The 25,693-nt window shown below is 39.9% G+C and overlaps 1 protein-coding gene across 1 annotated transcript; it reads right to left on the bottom strand.

The window, feature by feature from the left end:
- Positions 1–4,733: 4,733 nt before the first annotated feature.
- Positions 4,734–17,795, bottom strand: jph3a (junctophilin 3a). The gene is made up of 5 exons (XM_084108606.1): positions 16,629–17,795; positions 12,973–13,735; positions 11,264–11,388; positions 8,372–9,687; positions 4,734–6,250 (listed from the first exon to the last, which is right to left on the bottom strand). The coding sequence occupies exons 1-5, from the start codon at positions 17,005–17,007 to the stop codon at positions 6,170–6,172; spliced, it is 2,664 nt and encodes an 887-aa protein (XP_083964732.1). The 5' UTR covers positions 17,008–17,795; the 3' UTR covers positions 4,734–6,169.
- Between the last annotated feature and the right edge of the window lie 7,898 nt (positions 17,796–25,693).

Raw genomic sequence — 25,693 nt, 5'->3', positions numbered from 1 at the left:
AGCCCCTCGATGAAGAGATGGGCGGAATCAACGCGATGGAAAATCACTGATTTTATACCAGCTCGTTCTGTCTGACCTTGTAAAGTAGCCTTATAATGTTAAAATAACCAAATGATCATGAAGTAAGTGTGTCTCCTCACCATGGCGTTGCAACGTGCAGATATTACGGACTGGTTTAGAGTAAATAGCGCGTGCAATTTAGATATAGTGTATTCTGAAATACATATTTTGTCAATATTTTTGTTCGCCTCCAGTTGTACTTGTACATATATTAGCGTTACATGTGTGTAGATCATCTATCTATCTATCTATCTATCTATCTATCTATCTATCTATCTATCTATCTATCTATCTATCTATCTATCTATTAAGGGTGAAACAATAGCCTATATCGTGTCACAATATATCGCAATACAAAAATGCAACAATATTTATCGTGGATAGTGACAATATGTATTGTGGATAGTTCACCCAAAATAAAAATTACTGTGTGTGAATTATTTTATTTTTTATTTTTAGTGTCAGTACTACATTAAACTACTATAATGTTGAATATAATGTAGCCTATAATAATGCAATGGGGGAATATTTGTGGGTCCTGATAATGCCAAATGTCTTGTTACCAGTAAAAAGTGTCCGACATTATATTAAATATATCTAGTCAGTGAAAGAGTGCAAGCATGTTCGTGTAAAATAATTCTGTATTTTCAGCTTCAGAATCATGAATATTGTTATTCTGGTGTCTCTATTGTCCTGTGCTTTGGGTTTCCAGCACCAAGTCCAAGCCTATTCATTTACACACCAATGTAATACCAAATTTAGCATTTTAATTAACAGTAATTTTTTTGTTAATCTTTTACCATGTGTCTTGGAGTATCGCAATAATATCGTATCGTGAGTTTGGTATCGTGATATGTATCGAAACGTGACGAGGGTATCGTTACACCCCTATCTATCTATCTATCTATCTATCTATCTATCTATCTATCTATCTATCTATCTAAAGTAACGTTCCCATAATATTTGCAAAAGGACAAATTCACAACATTCACATAACCAAGAAAAAAAATGTTTTCAAAACTGGACGTTTTGAGAACATTCAGAAATAACGTTTTCATAACTTAACGAGAACATTAGCTAAACAAAGAACGTATTTTTGTAAGCGAGGTGAATTTGAGTCCTTTTAAATACAGTCAGTCCACTTGGTGACCATATTGGTAATTCCCCTGAGGAAGCTTCATCTTGAAGGTGGTGTTTTAGCATAATGTAATCAAGCCAAAGGCTAATCATATCAATTACCGTTATGTGACCGACATCATAGAGAGCGATACATAAAACTCTTACCATTCTGATACATCGACTTGTAGACGATCCTGTATAATTCACTCTTCCTCTTCTAAATCAGTTTCTGGTTCAAACACATATGGCCGAATTAACCCTTATGTGCTGTTGGGGATGTTTTCATCCACTATGGGGTATTTTTTAGTCTAAATTTGGCCATAACTTTCTCTGTGTTTCAGCAAATGGAATGATTTTTGGTGACAAATCTTATTTTGACACATATTTTGGGAAAATGCTTTGAAATTTTTCAAAAACTCAACAGTACACTGTGGGCAAATTTACTACCCTTTCGTTATGTTTGTGGCTGAAAACAGCCACTACTTTAAACTGCTGTAAAAATATATCAGATAAATATTTTTTTCAATTTTTTTTGCATAAATCTATTAATCAACCTCCGTCCTGCTCAAAAATACTAAATGTGTAAAAAAAAATCAGGATTTTAACTCTTTAATTGCCAAATTCGTAAATGATGTCACTGATTTGGGAAAAAACACACACAAAATGACTAATTTTCAATATAAAATGTGATTGTGGACTGGATTTTTTTTAACCTTTTATCACAGTCTTGGACATGTCAAAGATCAGAAACAACATTAGTTTTGATGCATTGTTAGTTTTTGTGCAGCATCAGATTTTAACTTTTTCTCCCTCATTTACTGTTCGTGGCTGTTTTTGCCCCATTGACTTCCATTATAACCACATTTTTTGATTGCAAAGTCATGACACCATATAATTATGCATTTTTGATTGTTGGTGGTTTTCCCTGTTGGGAAGAGGTACAATTTGTAATTTTTACTGTTGATAACCAGGTGGCACCATTAACCCTTTCGATAGGCCTGTGCAAAAAAAAGCTTAGTTTCTGGCTTTTACATGGAGTTATATGAAGTGTATATGGAGTATAATAGCATAATAAAGTGTGTGTGTGTGTGTGTGTGTGTGTGTGTGTGTGTGTGTGTGTGTGTGTGTGTGTGTGTGTGTGTGTGTACTCACCTTGATGCGTCTGAGAAAATCAAAATATGCACCTCAGCTCTCAGAACTACATGGAGTAAACAAAAACAAAGTAAGTGTATTTATGCATCTGCTGCCTTTTGATGGTGAGAAATGCAGACTAAACAAATACAAAGCAAGTGGATTTAAACACTTGCATGCAAGCCTGCTGGTCATTTGATGGTGAGAAGAGCAGCAAGCAACATGAGAAAGGGCTTGACTTGTAGTGAAGTTTCAGAGATGATTATGCAGCCTGACCCCTCCAGCGAGCTGCATGATGTATCGTCTTCCCCCTCTGACACCACAGACTCAGGAGAGTCAGATCCTGATTTGGATGTGGCACCCTCATCATCCTCTCTAGCTTCCACTGAAGGCGAGGAGGATTCGGAGGATCCTGGATCTGGGTGGATTGGGAGAAATGGCGAAGTGTGGTTTTCCACCAACGCGGAGACAACTCCCTTTCTTCAGCCTGCCAACTCCCGTGACTCCAGGGCCGACGTGCTATGCCATCGCAAGCGTCCAGAACATGGATTCTGTGTTCAATCTGTCTTTTACGGAGTAAAAATAGGAGGGGAAGGCGATGATCCCACAGGCAACGTGTGGACTCCCCTCTGGACCTGTAGACGCCAGCCAAAATCAGTAGCCCCCATGTAGGCACGGAGATCTGTGGAGTCCACCCCGTTTCTCATTGTGCGGCGCCCATGGAGGTTGGTCATGCTGACAATGAGGTCAATCATCTCCTCAGTAAAAAAACGAATCCGTTGAACACAGAATTCATGTTCTAGATCCTTGCGATGGCATAGCGCGTCGGCCCTGGAGTCACGCCTCTGACAGGCTGAAGAAAGGGAGTTGACTGAAAACCACACTTCGCCATTTCTCCCAATCCACCCAGATCCAGGATCCTCCGAATCCTCCTCGTCTTCAGTGGAAGCTAGAGAGGATGATGAGGGTGCCACATCCAAATCAGGATCTGACTCTCCTGAGTCTGTGGTGTCAGAGGGAGAAGACGATACATCGTGCAGCTCGCTGGAGGGGTCAGGCTGCATAATCATCTCTGAAACTTCACTACAAGTCAAGCCCTTTCTCATGTTGCTTGCTGCTCTTCTCACCATCAAATGACCAGCAGGCTTGCATGCAAGTGTTTAAATCCACTTGCTTTGTATTTGTTTAGTCTGCATTTCTCACCATCAAAAGGCAGCAGATGCATAAATACACTTACTTTGTTTTTGTTTACTCCATGTAGTTCTGAGAGCTGAGGTGCATATTTTGATTTTCTCAGACGCATCAAGGTGAGTACACACACACACACACACACACACATACACACACACACACACACACACTTTATTATGCTATTATACTCCATATACACTCCATGTAAAAGCCAGAAACTAAGCTTTTTTTTTGCACAGGCCTATCTAAAGGGTTAATGGTTCCACCTGGTTATCAACAGTAAAAATTACAAATTTTACCTCTTCCCAACAGGGAAAACCACCAACAATCAAAAATGCATGATTATATGGTGTCATGGCTTTGCAATCAAAAAATGTGGTTATAATGGAAGTCAATGGGGCAAAAACAGCCACAAACAGTAAATGAGGGAGAAAAAGTTAAAATCTGATGCTGCACAAAAACTAACAATGCATCAAAACTAATGTTGTTTCTAATCTTTGACATGTCCAAGACTGTGATAAAAGGTAAAAAAAAATCCAGTCCACAATCACATTTTATATTGAAAATTAGTCATTTTGTGTGTTTTTTTTTCCCAAATCAGTGACATCATTTACGAATTTGGCAATTAAAGAGTTAAAATCCTGAATTTTTTTTAAACATTTAGTATTTTTGAGCAGGACTGAGGCTGATTAATAGATTTATGCAAAAAAATTTGAAACAAATATTTATCTGATACATTTTTACAGCAGTTTAAAGTAGTGGCTGTTTTCAGCCACAAACATAACGAAAGGTTGTAAATTTAAACGATGCACAAGGGTTAAACCAATATTGTCACTGTGTAGCATTTACTACAGTAAAGCTGAGCGAGTGGATCAGGTCATCTGAGCTGCTGTGAGTGAGTGGAGGCGGGGCTAATTTGCATATTCATGAGCCCGCGTATACTAAATGAAGCAAGGGTGTAGAGTTACATTCAAGCTAATTTAAAGCATGAAGAAATTATTTTTTCTTCGTATTTATTTTTAAATATGTAATTTTGATGATCAAAGATGAGTTTTAAGGGATAAAATTATTGATGCAAGGGGACTTTAACTTAGGTGATAAAATTTTCATATAGGTAACTCACAAGTAGCTCGTCTTCTCATATAATGTCTTTTTGGTGGGATCGGTATTAACCTGCTCATTGTTTTTGTTTTTTGCATGCACGTTTTCTTCGAAAACCACAAGCCACAACATAACCTCAAACATTTTATTAATTTTCCACATAACTTGGAAACAATCTCATAAATCATTGCGTAAGAAAGGGCATGCTTAGGCATGCAATGATCTCACAACATGATATCACTGGATGAGTAGTATAAAATATACAATAGCAGTTTATCATTCATTAATTTAGATAATGTCAGTCAGGTCCCACTGAGAAACATAAGCTGGTATTTTTACACTGCTTTCAGTCCCAATTGTTATCTAAGTTGCTGGACAGAGAGACAGGCAGAAAATCACACAGAGTAACAGCAGAAGAGAACAGGCTAACAAACATGCTGTAAAAATCTCCACAGGCTTAGGCTCAGTTCTTAAGCCAACTTGATTTGTTCAAAGGTTGGGTGGGATAGAGACAAACCGTGTCACGTGACCTCTGTATGAGCGGTCACCTGTACATAACCTGCTCGCTGGGATGGTTTCTCAATTAAAAAAGGCACTCAGCATATCAATGATATCTTGCAAACTTGTTAAAATATGTTCAGTAGTATAGAATAATATATTGAAAACAGTCTCAAACTTTATCGAGTATTAGCCGGATTACTCAACCACTGCTGCACCTCTGTTGTACTTTTATGTCATATAGCAGATGTGACATCGTGTGGTGTACGAGAAAACACAGAAGTTGCTTTAGCATAGCATCGTGTCAATGGTGAATGTGTTTTTGGTGCATCGAAACAAACTACACGACTGGATTGTGCTGAAATTCAGTGATTGTTGTTGTGAGTGTGGAAAGTATTCTGCAGGCTTGTCTGATTAAAAGTGTGTGAGTTGAATGAGAATGATGAAGCCCTTGAAGATAGCTGTTACCACAGACTACATGTGTGTGTCAAATCTGGGTGTGTAGATGAGAGAGTTGTTTTATATGGACGATGCAATGAGTGTGTGCAGCGATCATTTAGGGCTGTACCCTGGAATACAGTGGGAGAGTGGTTATATATTAGTGTGAACTGCACCTTACATCAACTATATCATAGTACATAAAACCACAAGACCGTCTTTAATCTTCATAATCGCGCTACTCAAAAATGTCTCGGGCCTGATGTGCATTTGAAAAAAAAAAAGAGTGAAATAACCTTTTGTAACTGTGGTAAAACATATCAGACGAGCCGTATATTAAAAACCTAAATGTGCGTAATACTTCAGTTCTACAGAATATTGTAAATGGACCTTTATTGTGAATGATTGGAGGAAAAAAGTAAGCAAAGTTAACTAATGGATTATAATGGAATTATATAATAAATCGAACCATAAAAGAAGTTTACAATTTACATGGACTTGCCCAACTTACACAGACATTTACTACTGTAATTTTTGGGTTCCTTATATTAAGAAGTGGTGCTAAAGTGTGCATTGTGTGCATATCTTACTCTTGATCAATGCTGTTATTGACATTCTATAGGCCATTTGATTAAATAAAGAAATGAATGAACAAAATGGCTACACCAATGTTGAGTAATATCACCAAGACCACCAGGATAGAGCTGGAGCCCTGTAGAGAGAGAGAGTAAAATGTTGCCATTAGAAATATGGTATTGCACATTCAAAGGCTTTTAATCACATCAACAGCTTAAACATGTTTAAACCATTAAAAAGTATCATTTTATTTTATTTATTAAACTTAAACGTATTTAAACTAGTGCCAGGCAACGATTAATCACGATTAATCGCATCCAAAATAACAGACACAGTACACACACATGTATTATGTAAACACAAACTTTTATTTTGCATGCGATTAATCACGATTAATCGTTGCTCAGCACTAATTTAAACCATTAAATTTTATTTATTTATTCCTTGTACCACTAAATGTAGCATTTCAAAAGATCAGTTTCTAAAATGTTTGGAAGCATAGATCCATGTTAGATGCATGTTACACTGCAAATAGAATAAATAGAATAATAATAATCCACAATAATATATTCAGAAATAATGAAAAAAAATTATTTTGTATTCCAAATTTAAAGTGGACATCACAAAAAATTTGCCCACTAAAAGGCATTAAAGGTTTTCACAGGATGAATTTTGAGTGTTTAAGCTTTAAAATGATATGATAAAATCTGGGACACTGACAGTTAATAGGCTATACACAAAAATACAATATTATTGTTAAATATTCAACTCCTAGCTTGATAGTCAGACTGATTAAATTGTGTCATTGATAGTGCTTTATGGGAGTGAGCGGTAACTTCTGAGTTTATGTGGAGTGACTGCATTTCTAAGCTGGACTCTGATTGGTGGAGCTCTCTTCTTAATTATGGGTAGTGTAGTTCTGCACCAGAAACTGAGCTACTAAACACAATTGTTTGAAAAATAAAGTTAAGTCACATTTGTATTATGGCTTCTACGGAAGCATATATCATCACTTAAACACCTCAGAGCTCAAGGTATGTCTGTCTTGAAAGGTCTATGTGGAAAATTAATGTGATTTTTACTACCAGAACCTAAATGTTATGTGCTCCTGAACCCTCTGGTGCTTTTCGTTCATTTTTGTACAAATCTTTTTTAACGTTTTTTATTTTTTTATTATTATTATTTTACTTGATCGGAATGGTAAACTTGGTAAAGGTTTTGGCACTTGCTGTGTGAACATAAAAAAAAAAAGGACATCATTTGAAAAGGTTAAATGGTGGCATTGGAAATGAATAGGAGAAGAATTTCATCTAGTGAAAACTTTTGGTACTGTGGCCAAACAAAATCTTACTGAAAGCTCATTTTTTGAGATATCAAGCTCAAATTTGGAACACAACTTGTTTAGATTTATGGCTTTGATTTTCTTGCAATAAAACATGTTTTTGAAAATATATATTTCATATAAAAATTTAAAATATTATTTTTGTGCATTTTTAATAACAATAAACGTACAATCCTGTAACTTTGTTCAATTTCATTTTTTAAAACTTTTTTCACTTCAGCAATAATCTGCCAAATGTCGTCTTTGAAAAGAGATCAAACTTAAGTCTGTGCTCTACAGCGTTCAAGATTTACGACAGTTTAAGTTGGAAATGTAACTTTCAGGTCTATGCTCAGAAAGTAAATAAATGGATTTTAAATACAGTATAAATATAATTTAGTTCCATAAAATCCCCTAAAAATACAAAATATGAAATAAAAAAACATTATCGAACTAAAATATAGTATATTCATTTCATTGAAAAATCCGGTCATTTTTGACCAACACGCGAAGAGCAACAGAGGCTGTGGTCTTAAATTCAGCTCCTGAAGCTCTGACCAGCTCCAACTCACCTTCCTCAAGTTTCTAGTTATCCTGAAGACCTTGATTAGCTGGTTCAGGTGTGTTAAATTAGGGTTGGAGCAAAAATCTGCAGGACAGTGGCCCTCCAGGAGATGAGTTTGAGACCACCCAACCCGATTTCACGAATTTTACGAGGTGGCTAATTCGTATGAATTCGTACGAATTACCTACCCCTGACCCCGTCCCTAAGCCTACCCATCACATGGGTTTAGACAAATCGTACGAATTAGTCACCTTTTAATCAATCGTACGACTTCGTACGAATTGGTCGTGAGATAACGTTGGACCACTGGTATACAGTACAAGGTATACAGAACATCGTCACTTTTCGTTCCCAGAGGTCTGTTTACTTACTGAGTTTGCCTTTATCAGGTTCAGATGCTCTAGTTCTTGGTCCAGTGGTTCTGGAGAAGACGTTAAAGGGGGTGAAAGAGTAATGTCCCTGTGCAAAGGCCATTCCTCCACGTCAACCCCAACATTCAAGGTGTCGAGCATCTGCACAGAGTCCATCGAACCTTCCCTGGCTGCAAGACCCCACTCTTTGCCTTCGTGGTTTCGTTGACGTAGTCTCTGCAAATTGTGCCCTTGGGGACCCGAGCATTTCGTGCCAGAGCCAAAGTTCTGTTGGGAAACGGAGTCTAGGGGCTGGAACCTCATGTCAACCCGATAATCATTTTCCCCTTCTTTCTCCTGCAGATGTGAATGGGAAGAGATCCACTTGGAATTGTTTTCAACAGTCCATTCCAGAGTGGAGTTGTTGGCTTCACGATCTGACAGCTGGTAGGCATTCAAGCTAGACTCACCAATCGTATGATTAGTAAAGGACTTTCTTGGCTTGTGGTTGGAGTGGACATGCTCGTGTTGTTTGTGATAGGAGGAAACATGCTCTTGGGGGTTATAATGGTAAGAAACGTGTGGTTTTTCGTGTGCAGAAATAAACTCCTTTGGTTTGTGATTGGAGGAAGCATGCTCATTGGTCTTGTGATTGGATAAATTATGACCCGCGGACTTGTGATTGGAATAAATGTGCTCCTGTGGTTTGAACTTGGAAGAGTCGCAATCAACAGACTTGTGATTGGATGGTTTATGCTCCCGTTCTTGTTTCCTGGAAATTGTATGTTCCTTGGACTTTTGATTTAAGGAAACATGCTTCTTCCAGGGCTTTTGACCGGAGGACATTTGATCCCAGACCTTCTCAGGGGCCATATGCTCAATGGGCTTGTGATTTGAGGAGCCGTTCTCCCATGGGTGATGAGCTGAGGAGTTCTCATGTCCATTTATGTGACCGATCTCCTCTTCCAGAAGGGATGGCGTTGTGGAGCGACTGCTTTCTCCTTTGCTCCCTCTTCTGTGAGGATACATCTCAGCAGTCCAGTTGTTGGCCCCAGCTCTCATGGTGTCCATGCCTCTACCTTCAACTAGAACCTGAATCTCTGCCCCTCCTTGTTCGTCCACAGCACTTTGCCGCATGAAACAAGCGTTCCTTGTGCGATGAGTAGGTGGACTGCAGGGGGGGGATGAGGGGCTACTCAGAACCGGGCTCAGGTCAGGCGTTTGGGCCGGGGGTGTTGTGTCTGGTGTGCAGAGCTCAAGACTGTCTGTCCCAGTGGAGACCCCCTCCAGGTCTTTGTCTTTCCGGTCCTGATGCCTCGGTCTCTGGCACTCCAGTCCTAGTAAACGGAAATATAGGACATGGTCAAATTAAGTAACGCATTCTAATATAATATCTCGATCAACAGAGGTGTTTTGGCAAAGTTAGATTGCCCTCAGAATTTTGAACAAGTAATCAAATTATAAGCAATAGCATAAATAAATACATTGATACAGATGAAATAAACAGTGCTTTCCAGGTAGGTTTAACAGTGGTTTTCAGGTACAGAAATTGAATAAAGTAGGCTAATCAAATGTAAAATGGTACTGCATAGTCTTCACTGTATGAATTAAACATAGATTAATCCTTACTGAAGTTACAAAAGTTCAGTCAAGAGCAGTGAGTGATTTTTAACATTAAAAACACAGACAGCGACAGGAATATTAGGCTGCTGTCACTTTAAGACCGAATGCACACATCCAATATAATGATACACATGCGTTTTCTTTTTTTACTGTTTATGTTCATTTAACACACAACCGACTAATCGCAGAGATTTTTTTGTTTTCTCGCAGAGAAAATTTGTGTTAATTTGTCCGTTTAAGTGCAGGAAGGAATGAAAGAGAGCTCAGTTTAGTATTTGCGCACTGTCTGAGACACGGCTTTCTGGGGGTGCGCTTCGGATATTTAAACTTCCCACACAGCTCACGAATAATGAATTGAGCTCCCTTTCCCAGGCGTCATTCATGTTTGTTCACATTCATGTTCTCACAACAATGCAGTGCTAGAATTCATAAAAATGTTACTGGCCAACTGGTGATTGACACCGTTTCATATTCTCGCCAACACCGATTTTTACTCGTATTTGTTGAACTTTTTCCCTGCCACTGACTTAATTTTGTGGCTTTACGTGTTTTCACTGTTATATATGGGGGGGGGGGGGGGGGGGGGGTGCTATTACACATCTTCTGAAAGAGTACAGAATCTCCAGATCAAAGACGTGAAGAAAAAGCAGAAACAAGTGATAGCATATGTAAATAGATGCATATGTAAGATAACCTGATCATTAACATTAAACAGCATATAAATCAAAAATGCTTAATATTACTGAATGAAATGTCGACCCAGGACGAGCTTTAGGACTGTGAAGCTTTGGGATGTTGATGGACTCGATCGACTCCATCTATGTTTTGATCATCGTTCTGAATCCCATCCAGACGTAGTTTTTGACAAAAACACGATTTTATCAGCTCTTTGCTCAAAATGTTGATTTTTCATGAAATTTACCCACATTCAAGTGTTGTTAAAAAATAATGCATGTTATATAATGTAAAAAACAAACAGTTTTTTTGTTTAAAAGCAGAGTATCTGTTCTTTCTTTTGATATATTGCATGTTCAGATATTCATACAACAAAATATTCAGGGGGCCATGAAACTGTTGTGAAAATGATGGCTGGGAACTTTTTTTCAAAAACGCTGGTGGGGAAAGAGTTTAGGCCCTGAATATAAATACATGTAATATAGTAAGCGTCACATTCTTATGTGCATTACAGATGCAGTGCTCAATGATGGCTTGTACTGTATGTGGCAGTACCGTATGTTACAGAATGGATTTCTTATTTATTGATTTTTTTTATTGATTTTTTTGACTGACCGTTCCCATAGTGATGGAAAGAGGGGGACAGTTCTTTGGCTATAGCCCGGGCCAGTCGACACTCCTCCAGGGCTCTCAGTGCGACTCCCTCTCCAGCCTCGGCCTTTCCTCGGGCGTGGCTCATCCTGCAAACAGAGCAAGAAAGTCTGGATCAATAGCATTTGATTTCAATTTGATGCTCCACTTTGGAACATCCATTCCTCCAAGGTAGATTTAACGGTAACACTTTACAATAAGGTTCATTAGTTAACATTAGTTAATGTATTAACCATAGACTGTAAAAAAAAAAAAATGGACGTAGTGGTCTGAAGAGCATTTTTGAACCGGCCGTCGCCATCTTGGCTGCGCGTGACTCCCGGATAAACGAAAATGGGCAAAGAGGCGGATTAGCTGAGGTGACGTGATGCTAACTGACAGCAGACAAACGGCTAGAAGTGACATCAACGGCAAACCACCTGTCACTCAAGTGGCCACGCCCTTAATTATGCAGGACTTTAAGGCTTAATATAATTTAAACAGATGATTTATAAAAACAATCACCCCCTCACAGTTGTCATGAAGGGCAAAATTACCTATATAGACCAAAACCACTTTTTGGACCAGACTGTAAACACATTTTTTCTTCTGCTGTAAAGTTGGGTATTTTAACATGGGGGTCTATGGGATTGAGGCTGTCTCTGGTGGCCAGTTGATGAATTGCAGCTTAAGTCACTTCCGTGTTGGATTCAAGAGAGAAACCGGCAAGTTGCCGCTTGGTATTAATTAACATGAACTAACAATGAACAAAACATTTGTTACAGTATTTATTAATTTATTAATTTTATTAATCTTTGTTAATGTTAGTTAATATGTTCATGTTAGTCCACAGTGCATTAACTAATGTTAACAAATACAACATTTGATTTTCATAACGTACTAGTAAATGTTGAAATTAAAGGTGCTTTAAGCGATGTTGGACGTTTGAAGTATTGTCAAACAAAACGGAGGCTAGCACGACCCTCCCTCCTCCTCATCCCGTCCCCTCCCCCTCCCCCCCCTCCCTTCTCGCCACCTTTCGAAGGCTTTTCCGATGTAAATTCAGGACACTATTTGTTCATTGGAACGTCATCTCTTTGGTCGTGTGTCAGCCACATCAAAATTCTCAAGAATATAATTCCAACGTTAGTCGTTGTCATTGTCTAGGACATCTCTCCTCTAGCTAACTTCCCTCTTCATGCGTCTCTCTCCTCCACTCCCCACACCCCCCTTCATGTGCACGTGCACTAACCCCCACCCCCAAATCATTCTTGTCGGTTATTGGCTGGAACACTGTTTGTTATGTTTCATGTTCCAGGTTGGGCCAGTTTGTTTTTGTTGCCGTTTGTGGAGCCTGGACTGTCTACAGAGACCGCGTTTCTTTACAGTGTGTTCAGGGGACAGGCAGCTAGCGGATAGTGAGGAGTTGTTTGTTGTACGTGACAAAAAATGTTTCTGCCTAAAAAACGTGTGACATCGCTTAGAGCACCTTTAATATTAACAAAGACTAATAAATACTGTAGAAGTATTGTTCATTCTTAGTTCATGTTAACTAATGAACCTTATTGTAAAGTTTTACCATTATAACCATAAGCAAGCTCGGACTGGGATTTATACAGTTGCTCAAATGATCATCTCAGTAACTCGTTCTGGATCATCACAAATTTTAGAGACTCTTTGTCAGAGACTCTTACCTGGACAATGCGATCTCTGCCTTCTGCTTGGCTATATCCGCAGCTTTCTCGGACGCTTCCACGGCACGATCCACCTTTTCACGGATTTTGCTGGTCCGGAGCGGTATAAGGTTTTTCCGCTTGCCACTCACCAGAACATTCTGCTTGTATTTCCCCTCTTCCTTTGTTCCATCAGGAAAGGTGGTGCATCCATATCCGTGCCGCTTGTTCCCAAACCACTCACCTTCATAGTGAAGCCCATCCGAGCGATGACTTACACCCCAACCCGATCGCATGTCATTCCTCCACTCGCCAGCGTATGTTTCGGTGACAGTGGCATCTACGCTTCCCCCTGCCTCTGCTTCACCTAAACTGATGTTGGAGTTAATATCTGAGGCGGCGGAGCTGACGGTGCTCATACCGGCCTCGCTACAGAACGAGCTCTGCTTGCTTAACTGGCTCGCCAGAGAGCTTTTGGACTCGGACCTTCGCAACTTTAAACCACTGAGTATAGACTGTCGAAATCGGCCTTTCCTCTTCCTATGCCTGTCGGCTTCACTGTGAGCACAGAGTACGAAGCCACTTCGCCCCACCGGACTGCCAGATACGCCACTGACACCGGAGCCATCTTCAGGAGTTGGGGCTCCTTCGCTGTGATCGGATCGTAGGGAGTTTATGGAGGTGCACATCGGGGAGAAGATGATGGCTGCCATGCCATAAGGCACACTCTGTCTCACTCCATAACCGTGACGCATCCCGCTCAACCACTGGCCCTGGTACGTGCCTGCGAAAGCAACAGAGAGCAAAGATCATATCATTACTCATATCACTTGTACAAGCCCCTTTTCATCCGCAAAAACACTAAAATGACAACAACACCACTGCTGTCCTAAAGACTTATTTGCACTGCAAAATCCTCCTGATTCATGTGGTCATTGTGTGCAATGGTAAATAGCTCATTTGATTTAACATGCAATCAAGTTTTAAAACATTGCAAATGCACATAGCCTGCGAAAGCAACAGAGAGCAAAGGACATATGTGACCCTGGACCAGAAAACCAGTCACATGGGTCTATTGAGATTTATACATCATCTGAAAGCTGAATAAATAATGCCAACCATTGATGTATGGTTTGTTAGGATAGGACAATATTTGGCAGAGAATCTGAGGGTGCAAAAAAAATCGAAACATTGAGAAAATCACCTTTAAAGTTGTCCATTTGTGACCCTGGACCACAAAACCAGTCACAAGGGGCAATTTTTTGAAAGTGATCTTCCTGATTCACTTGTAAAATCTGGGTAAAAGCCCCTTTTCATCTCAAAAACACTAAATGACTTATTTTCCTAAACACTTATTTGCACTGCAAAAATCTTCCTGATTCATGAGGTCACTGTGTGCAATGACAGTTTGATCTAACACGCAATCATGTTTACAATGTTGCAAATATACATAGATTCAGGACTTCATGATAAACATTCAGCTGTCTAAAATCAGGGGTGGCTCTCCTGAATATCCTGGCTCTTCCTAGCTTTATAATGAGAGTGAATGGTAGCTTAGATTTTAAAGCCCAAAAAAAGTGCATCCATAAGCTTGGAAGTCCCAATATATTTTTTAATATAACTCTGATTGTGTTTGGCTGAAAGAAGAAAGTCATATACACCTATGGCTTGATGGTGAGTAAATCATGGGATATTTTTCACTTTAACCTCGTTGCATCAACAAAAAGGATCCAGAGTTCACTGTTAACCTTTTAAAATAATATAAATAACAAATAACCTTCATAAATAAACAAGTAAAAAAAATTAATTTTATATCATTTTCTGTTTAAAATGGAAATGAAATGTGCGTTCACAAACAAAACAGGGCGAATTTTTATTTTACATAACAGTAGTTAGTATCTTAAAATCGCCATAGCAACTAATTAACATTTGCAATTACTCACACTCCTTAATACACATTTCTATTGATCGGTGTAATATAAGAAGTGAATTATGTTAATTCAATTCACATTTATTTGTAGGCTATAGCGCTTTTCACAATACACACCGTTTCAAAGCAGCTTTACAGACAATGCATGAGTCCACATTACAATTTAGCGTTATCTGTTATCAGAGGTAACTGTCTCAGAAATGTAAATATACAAAATCACAGTTAGCTAAAAAATTATTAATTTAAACAATGTAATAATTTAAGGCAGAATCAACGAGCTCATTGAAGTAATGAACGCTTTAACCGTTCACGATTATTTAGAACGTTCGAGAAAAGGTGAGATTCCGTTTTCGAACGAATGTGAAGTGTGTGTGTGCTCTTACAGCGACAGTTAATAGATTCTGAGCGACAGGAACTGTCCAGGGTGCTGAAGTGTTTGGCGCGCGTTATCTCGCTGTTGTTTCATAAGTCCGACAGCCTATGAGTCCTGATCGTTTAACGAGTGACACGGTTAAGGACAGCATCGATCGCATTCAGCTTCGGATGGTAGTCTAACCCGATCTTTCAAAATAAAGAGGACGCCTGTCGTGTGATGCAAACATTATGTTTATTTATGTTTCCGCGTGTTTAAACGACATGATTCATGCCCAAATCACAGTATCCCACTATTTTCCGCATTGATCTCCGTAGCACGCCAGGAGTGATTACACAAGAATGTGAAACAGCCAATCAGCGAGCACAGAAAATAGTCTCTAGTGACACAATGACCTGCTGTCGGTCGGTTTCCATGGTAATATACTGTACAGAGGCGTGTGTGCTGTAAATTACAGTTCATATGGTGAAATGTTATCCTTTAAAGCATGTTATTTAAGCATGCTGTAGAATATTAATTACCAAAGCCGTCATATTATAACTCATACTTGACTAATACTGAACTGCTGTTTTCTCCTCTGACTTTGTAGATGTTTATTATCAACTCACAGATCATATAATTACATTTACATTTAATCATTGAACAGATGCTTTTATTCAAAGTGACTTACAAATGAGGAGAGCAATAGCAGTTAAACTAACAATAGGACAACAATATATAAGTGCTGTGACCCTTCCCAGTTTAGTCTAACGCAGTTTATGTATATATTTTTGAAAAGATATAGAGTAGAAGAGAAAAAAATTGTATTTGCTTATGCACTTGCAAAGATAAGTGGTTTTCCACTGGTTTTGCTTCAGGCATCTGCCTAATTGAACTATCAAATGAATGTGATTGGAAGCACAGCCTTTCAGATCAACTTATAGGAATCATAGTGTATAACCCTTTCTCTTTTTTTGTCATTTAGCAGACGCCTTTATCCAAAGCGACTTACAAATGAGGAATACAGCAAACGATTCATCATGAAGAGGCAAACAACGCAAGAATTGCTCAAAATACAAAGTTTCAGATATTGCTTAAGCCAGACAAGGGCATTATTAAAGAAAAGAAGAGATGAGTTTTCAGCTGTTTTTTGAACGTTTGAATGATAAAATGCCTAGTTTTTTTTCCAAAGCCGAAATTAATTTATTTGTATGCATCGATATATGGTTGGTTTCCACAAATCAGCACTGCTAGAAATAATTTAACTATCAAATGAATGTGATTGGAAGCACAGCCTTTCAGATCAACTTATAGGAATCATAGTGTATAAGCCTATTTATTTGTATGCACCGATACTGTATATGGTTAGTATAGAGGATGCCATTGGATTCTCACCTCCATCCGAGTAGGTCTCCGATCCATATCCATCTTGTAATCCATTGCTCCAGGTGCCTTCGTATCGGGAACCACTAGTGCTTTCCAACTTCCCATACCTTCCCTTGAACCCTTGTGTCCATTCGCCCTTATACTCCCACCTCCCTTTGCTCTCCACGCCAATGCCATGCCTCTTTCCCTGAGCCCAGGTTCCTCTGTAACTGTTCCCACTGGGCCAAGTGTAAACTCCAAGAACTTCGAACCCATGGCTCCAGGCTCCGGCGTATTCCCCCTGTCCCTGTGGGCCCGTGCAAACCCCTCGACCGTGAGCCTTGCCCTGTTCCCACCCTCCACAGTACGACCCCCCATCATCAAAGTCAAACCTGCCTCCAGTGGACATGCATGAAACAGGTTTAGCCAAATCTTGTGGAAAGATGCACGAAAAAAGAAAAGAAAAAAGGAAGACTTAGATGAACCAGGCAGGAAGTGTTGCACCAATATTCCTCAAGTAGATTTAGTGTGCATCGGAAAAAAAGCAGTTCATGCGTTTTTAAAGGGGTTAAAAAACAGATTTTAGGCTATACCATCCTAACGTTATAGCTCCTGCCGGTTTGTGCACGGCCTTTGGTAATGGACGTCTTTATTGTGCATGCTAACGGGAAAGCAGATGGCGAGCTTCTCCCTTCTTCTCCGCTCGTTCCCAACAGGCTGAGACACACAGCCTCGATCGTGGAGATCAGCAGGCAAACAAGGCCTAGTTATTTTCCACAGCCGAAAAGATCCACACAGCAGCATCAGCATTGATACACTCAATCAGACATTACACGGCCCCCAAACACACCGCTCTCAGAAATACAGGAATACGAGAGAGCATCTGAAGACTCGAAGCACGGATGCTGTTACGGCCTTCCCTCTAGATCATGTTTTCGACAGCATTTCCTCGCTTATGTGTTAAATAAGATCAATCTGCCACAGAATCTTCCCAAATGCTGCTCGCTCTCGCTCTCTTTTTCCCTTCTGCGGTGTAGAGGTGAAGCTTCTTTCCTGGAAGACTGGATAAAAGCGTCAAAAATCAGTTTAGTCCTGCTCTTTGGTCCTCTCCTCCATGTTCATGTGCATATTTTAAAGGTGTGTATCCATGATGGTCTGAAGCCATATGATGCTGAGTGTCTGTACAATATGCTCATTACAGGACTGTTCCACCCCAACCTGTTCCCCTCCCCCACTCATGCTCTCCTCGTTCTTCTTAAAGGGATAGAGGCGAAGAAACTCATATGCATACAATGGCTTGCCTAATTATCCATTTCCCCATATGACACTCTCTAGATAACAGCATAATGCAATTAGTTTTTCAGCGCTTCACCAAATATTACATTAGAAATGCAAGTGTATTATAGAATCTCATGGCATTTGAAATGCAATAACCGGTGCATAATTGCATAAAAATAAATATCCGATGTAACATTTAGCAGGCATAAACCGAGTTAAAGCGAACCCCTGAAGAGAGAGAGGACTGTTTTCGGTTACACTTTTACTTTAAGGTGTCATTGTTACAGTGTAATTATACATTTAAGTACTGAGTAATAATAATTAACAACATGTACTTACTATAGGGTTAGGGTTAATTGCATGTAATAATGCATCATTTACTCTTATGGTAAGTACATGTAACATATGTAACAAGGACACTGTAAAATAAAGTGTTACCCTATTTTCTTATTTTGTTTTGTTCAATAATGTTTTGATCTTATTTATATACATTTTAGATTAAATATAAAAAAGCTGGATAAACTGTGACATGCACAGTTATGACTTAACCTCATTTACTGGTATTAATGCATAGGGTGTCATAAGTAGAGCACTTTTTTCTGTAGACAGATAACTTTTTTTGTTTCAAAGATACATTCACCTTCATCAGACAAAAAAAGATTATATGCATCTTGGATCAGTTTCAAATTTATGCTCATGGGAACCAATACTGAAATGTTATATATGCATATGCAACAGCACTAAAAATAAGATTATTAAACAGCCTCTAAAATGCCATTTTGACTGTTGCTGACTGGCAATGTAGGCCGTTTGTTTGAGAACAAAATATCTGATTATTTGACATTGGGCTTTCAATCAATGTATTCTTGCCTCACTTGACTATAATATATGATTGGGAGAGCTTTCACATGGATGAGACTTTGCAACAAACACTCAATGGCTCAGATGACTGATAAAATATCTGACATGCAGGCAAATGGACTCAGAGGGCTTGGCAGTAATCTTTGTCATTAGAAACTGAAAATAGCAATATGTAGCTTGATAATGACCATTTGGTAGATATATATATTTATCAAACAAGTAAAAACAAAAATGTCTCCTATAAGTTAGTGGAAATTCTTGGCATACAGAACAACTGAACATGAATAATCAGAATCCGAAATTCTTTCTCAAATTCTTTCTGAATGTGAATAAAACAAATGGTTTAAATAAAGTCAGTCTTGGTTTGTAATGGATCAGGCCTATAGACCAAATTTGAATCTGTATTGGTTTATTAAAATGGTAGCTATAATTCAAATCCGGGGTTGATAAGAAAATTTATAATAACATAAAAACAACCAGATAAATCCTAAAAAGTAATCAAAAGACTTTTGCTTAAAGGGATAGTTCAGCCAAAAATTAGAAATCTGCAATCATTTCCTCACCTGCATGTAGTTCCATGACTTTTTGTTGACAGTTTTGTTTACTATTGACATCCACTGTATGGATGAATAACATTTCTCAGAGTTTTTTTTTTTTTTTTTACAGAAGAAAACACTGTCATACAGGTTTAGAAGGGCATGAGGGTGAATAAATGAAGATTTTTCATATTTAGGTGAACTATCCCTTTAAGCAAAAACACAATGAAAATCTGTAGTTGCTCCACCTGGTGTTGCAGAAGGGACTTACAGGCTACAGTTTGCAATGTTGTAATAATCTAGAACAGGTTAAATGGGGACAGCATTTGATACTGCCCCGAAATCCTCAAGAATATTACTACATGGTTACCTCGACCATGCTGAATACAATGTTTATACACTACTGAAACTCTCCATTGAAAATATTTGTGCTCTACACTCAGTAAATTGATACTACACATTAGTGGCCTTGGTTTTGAGGCCACTAACGGGGGTTGGGCAAAATAATCAAATATTTATCACAGTTTTCTCAATGATATACATCACAAAAAAATGAAAGGTCCTTCTACTTAAAATGTCCAGCACAGCCCATCACATTTCAATGATTGTCTTTTATTTGGACAATTGTGTACATTGCACTGAAACAAATATATGTAAAAAAAAAAAATGTATTGATGTAACAGCGGTGGCTCTGGCAATGTGACCAAAAGTGCAAATCTTAAAGGTGCAGAAAGCAATTTCTAAGAAGCGCAGTTGAAAATTAAATCATCACCTAAACAAACAATATTTTGTGAATATCTGCTAATAATGCTCAAAAAAGTGGAGTATCCGCTCATGATGCTCAAATAGAGGGTGTATACGCTCATGAATAGAATAGAACCAGGCATTTATATAGCGCTTTCATATGTACTATTGTACACCCACAGCGCTTTACAATCATATCAGGGGATCTCTCTTCAACCACCATCAGTGTGTAGCATCCACTTGGATGATGCGATGGCAGCCACAGTACAACGGCGCCAGTGCGCTCACCACACACCAGCTATAGGTGGAGAGAGGAGAGAGAATGATAGAGACAATTCAATGTAAGGGGATTATTAGGAGGCCATGATTGGTAAGGGCCAATGGGTGGAATGTGGCCAGAACACCAGGGTTATACCCCTACTCTTTACGAGAAATGCCATGGGATTTTTAATGACCACAGATAGTCAGGACCTCGGTTTTACGTCTCATCCGAAGGACGGATGTCCTTATGATGCTCAAATAGGGGCGAATATGCTCATGATGCTCAAATAAGGGCGTAAAAAGCTCATGATGCTCAAATAGGGAGTGTATCCGCTAATGATGCTCAAATAGGGGGCGTATCCGCTCATGATGCTCAAATAGGGGCGTAAAAATCTCATGATGCTCAAATAGGGGCGAATACGCTCATGATGCCCAAATTGGGGGCGTATACGCTCATGATGCTCAAATAGTGGGCGTATCCGCTCATGATGCTTAAATAGGGGCGTAAAAAGCTCATGATGCTCAAATAGGGAGTGTATCCCCTCATGATGCTCAAATATGGGGCGTATCCGCTCATGATGCTCAAATAGTGGGCGTACACCCTCATGATGCTCAAATAGTGGGCGTATCCGCTCATGATGCTCAAATGGGGCATACCCCCTCATGATGCTCAAATAGTCGGCGTATCCGCTCATGATGCTCAAATAGTGGGTGTTTACGCTCATGATGCTCAAATAGGGGGCATATCCACTCATGATGCTCAAATAGGGGGCGTATCCGCTCATGATGCTCAAATAGGGGGCGTATACGCTCATGATGCTCAAATAGTGGGCGTATCCGCTCATGATGCTCAAATAGGAGGCGTATACGCTCATGATGCTCAAATAGGGGGCGTACCCCCTCATGATGCTCAAATAGGGGGCGTACCCCCTCATGATGCTCAAATAGGGGGCGTATCCGCTCATGATGCTCAAATAGGGGCGTATCCGCTCATGATGCTCAAATAGGGGGTGTATATGCTCATGATGCTCAAATAGTGGGCGTATCTGCTCATGATGCTCAAATAGGGGGCGTATACGCTCATGATGCTCAAATAGGGGGCGTACCCCCTCATGATGCTCAAATAGGGGGCGTACCCCCTCATGATGCTCAAATAGGGGGCGTATCCACTCATGATGCTCAAATAGGGGGCGTACCCCCTCATGATGCTCAAATAGGGGGCGTATCCGCTCATGATGCTCAAATAGGAGGCGTATACGCTCATGATGCTCAAATAGGGGGTGTACCCCCTCATGATGCTCAAATAGGGGGCGTACCCCCTCATGATGCTCAAATAGGGGGCGTATCCACTCATGATGCTCAAATAGGGGGTGTATATGCTCATGATGCTCAAATAGTGGGCGTATCTGCTCATGATGCTCAAATAGGGGGCGTATACGCTCATGATGCTCAAATAGGGGGTGTACCCCCTCATGATGCTCAAATAGGGGGCGTACCCCCTCATGATGCTCAAATAGGGGACGTATCCGCTCATGATGCTCAAATAGGGGGTGTATATGCTCATGATGCTCAAATAGTGGGCGTATCTGCTCATGATGCTCAAATAGGGGGCGTATACGCTCATGATGCTCAAATAGGGGGCGTACCCCCTCATGATGCTCAAATAGGGGGCATATCCACTCATGATGCTCAAATAGGGGCGTATCCGCTCATGATGCTCAAATAGGGGGTGTATATGCTCATGATGCTCAAATAGTGGGCGTATCTGCTCATGATGCTCAAATAGGGGGCGTATCCCCTCATGATGCTCAAATAGGGGCGTATCCGCTCATGATGCTCAAATAGGGGGTGTATACGCTCATGATGCTCAAATAGTGGGCGTACCCCCTCATGATGCTCAAATAGGGGGAGTATCCATTCACGATGGGTGCGAAGAGAGAATGAGCAAGCAGGACATTTGTAGAAAGACTACAACAGATGCATTAACAGCCGTTCATTAAAATTTAAATGTTTATAACACCGAACATCTGAATTGGTGTGAACAGGCCGTAATCCTACTATTTTACGTTTTCCATTGTCGGGTTCATCTGAATTTTCCACAATGTGAAAGTTGGTCAATGTGACCACTTCCGGACAGTGCTTTTTTTTTATATGAGCCTGTAGACTATGTGATTGTCTAAATCGCCTCCAACATGAAAGGCAGTGATACGGCTTCCCTCCAATGTGCACTCTTTTATGTTTTTTCAGGTTTCCAGACTCAGAGAACCCCTTTACGCGTGAGCATTTGAAAGGTTTTTCTGCAGTATGGATTCTTTTGTGCCGCTCCAAGTCTTTGGCTCTCATGAAGGAATTTCCACACTCAGAGCACACAAGACTTCACACCGCTATGAATTTTCTGGTGCTGTTTACAATAGTCAAGAAATAGGAATATTTTCCCGCATATAGAGCACAAATAAGGCTGCTCATTTGAGTGTCTTTTCAGCATTGAATCCAAAACAAATTTTTGACCACACTCCCCACAGCCTAATGCCTTTTCTCCAGAGTGAAACTGCAGGTGAAATTTGAGACTTTGCACCTGGGTGAAACCTTTACCACACAGATGGCATGAGAAAGGCCTCTACCCTGTGTGAATTCTTATGTGATGCTTTAGATGTCCTCCTTGAGTAAAGCTCTTCCCACATTGAGGTCATGTGAACAGCTTCTCTCCAGTGTGAATTCTTATGTGACCATCAAGATGTCCTTTAGTTGGGAAAGTCTTCCCACACTGAGGGCAAGTGTAAGGACTATCACAAGTGTGACCTTTTATGTGAATATTAAGACTTCCTTTACGTGTGAAACACTTTCCACATTGAGGACATGCAAAAGGCCTCTCACCTGTGTGAATTCCTATGTGTTCCCTAAGGTGTGCTTTAGATATGAAACGCTTTCCACACTGAGGGAAAGTGTAAAGCCTCTCTTTGGTGTGACTTCTAATGTGAATATTAAGGTTTCCTTTCTGTGTGAAACTCTTTCCACATTGAGGGCATGTGAAAGGCCTCTCACCATTGTGAGTTTCTAAGTGTTCCTTAAGGTGTCCTTTAGATGTGTAAGTCTTTCCACACTGCGGGCACATGAAAGGCCTCTCTCGGGTGTGAATTTTAATGTGAACGTTAAGGTTTCCTTTACTCATGAAACCCTTTCCACACCGAGGGCATGTGAATGGCCTCTCACCAGTGTGAGTTATTATATGAGCCCTAAGGTGGCCTTTTTGTGTGAAAGTCTTATCACACTGAGAGCATTTGTAAGGCCTCTCACCGGTGTGGATCCTTATGTGATAATTCAGGTGTCCTTTTTGGGAGAAAGTCCTTCCACAATGGTGGCATGCGAAAGAATTTGTGGCTTCTGTGCTTTCTTGATTGAAACCCACCTCAGTTTGTGAACAACTAAAAGAGAGTTCTCCATTTATGAAAGTGGGAGATTCATGATTCTCCGCTTGATTGTCCTCGTTCAATTCCAGTTCTAAAATAAACATAGTATTCATATCAATAATCAATTCAAGAAGGACATATGCTAAATTAAAGGATGTTTATTAGCAATAAACAAAAACACATATTCAACTGATGCAGTTCAAGTAATACAGTTCTTATAACTAAAGCCACCAAATCTGGTAAACAGCCTGCAACTGTGTTACCTTAATGCAAGGTTGTCAAACAGTTCCTGGAAGGGAACCCCAATTAGCTCCAACCCTAATTAAACACACCTGAACCAGCTAATCAAGGTTTTCAGGATTACTAGAAACTCATGGCCAGGTGTTTCAGGCCCTGTTTACACGAGAACGCTCGCGGGTGAAAACGTAAAAATATTTTATCAGATGTGCCTTTCGTTTAGACGGCGACGGTGTTTTTGGGGCTTAAAAACGCAAAAAAGTGAAACCACCCTCCAGAGTGGAAATCTTAAAAACGCTCCACCGTCGCGTTTCCGTCTAAACGGTAAAAACGCAAAAGTATGCTAGACAGTGAAGGCACCGATCAGTGCTTCACATTGCCACCTAGCCGCCTGGAGTACATACTACATTGAATTTCACACACTTTTGCGTCACCGTATGCACGCAGATTTCCCCCCCATAACGCTCGTCTAAACGCAGAATAAAAAATGATCACTTTTGCGTTTTCTCTTCAGATCGTTTCCGTGTAAACGTAGCCTTAGAGCTGACTGGAGCTCCACAATGAAGGAGGAGTGTTAGAGACGTGCCTTAGGCTACGTTCACACTCAGTCCAAATCAGATTATTTGTGCATCCGATTTGAAACTGATCTAAATTATTGACAATGCAGCATTGTTCCTGCAGAGACTTTCAGTATGTTTCCTATAACAGCATCTGACCTTTATGTTTTATGTGGCACGAGAAAGTCACATTTAAGCAAAATCCAATCAAAGCAGTCAGACTGAAAAGGATTTCCAGAAATGCGATTTGAATAGGATTTCAAACCGCATGTAAATGTAGCTCGAAACGGATTTGTAAAAATCACATTTCATGCGATTTTTTGCTGTTCACACTTGGTAAATTTGATCTGATTTCAATCGGATATGCACAAAAATCTAATTTGGACTGACAGTCTGAACGAGGCATTAATGGCTCCACAGTAGTGATTACTAAGCAATCATAAATGGACACCAACCTCTTTGTTCTTTCACATCTTCATCATTCATTTCGCATGATTCAGCATCATTGATCTCTCCACTCTCTTCAACAAATTCCATCTTTAGGACAGTGTCACGTAGAATGTGTTGTTACACCAGACTTGATTCTTGCTGGCTTGAACCAAATTGGCCCCTTTGGAGGGAATACTTCCAGCATTTATTGGCAAACTGCGGTGGGAGTTGCTTCACTCCATATTGTGTTTGCTGTGTAGCATGAAGGACTACAGGATCAAACCTGTGGAAATAAATAACCAACTCCTATTTTATACTGCCAACTGTTAACATGATGACATTGTTACTGTAGCTCAAACAGTAGAGCGTTGGTGCATGGGTTCGATTCCCAGGGAAAGCAAGTACTGATAAGAATGTAAATGTGTACCTTGAAATGCAATGTAAGTCGCTTTGGATAAAAGCATCTGCCAAATGCATAAATGTAAATGTACTTACGACACTTAGGGTGTATGCTGTGTACCTCCCTCAGGAATCACTACTGGATGTACTGTACCCTTACCAACTTCAAATACCACATGGCATGCAGATAGCAAATAGCAGATAGCTGCCATGTAGACTTTACAGAGAGAAAAAACAACAGATGTGTCAGCGGCTATAGTGGCTCATAATGAACCCTCAGTGAGAAGAACAGGCACTGCACAATTTCTATCGATGCTAACAGTTCTACGTCAACGCTTCCAAATATCTCCCGGATCTGTTTCAATACCTGTGGGTATGCCAACTTG

Source organism: Abramis brama (assembly GCF_963993115.1).
Source record: "Abramis brama genome assembly, chromosome: 3".
Lineage (NCBI taxonomy): Eukaryota > Metazoa > Chordata > Actinopteri > Cypriniformes > Leuciscidae > Abramis > Abramis brama.
The sequence above is the reverse complement of the archived record's forward strand: the minus strand, read 5'-3'. Positions and strand labels throughout refer to the sequence as shown.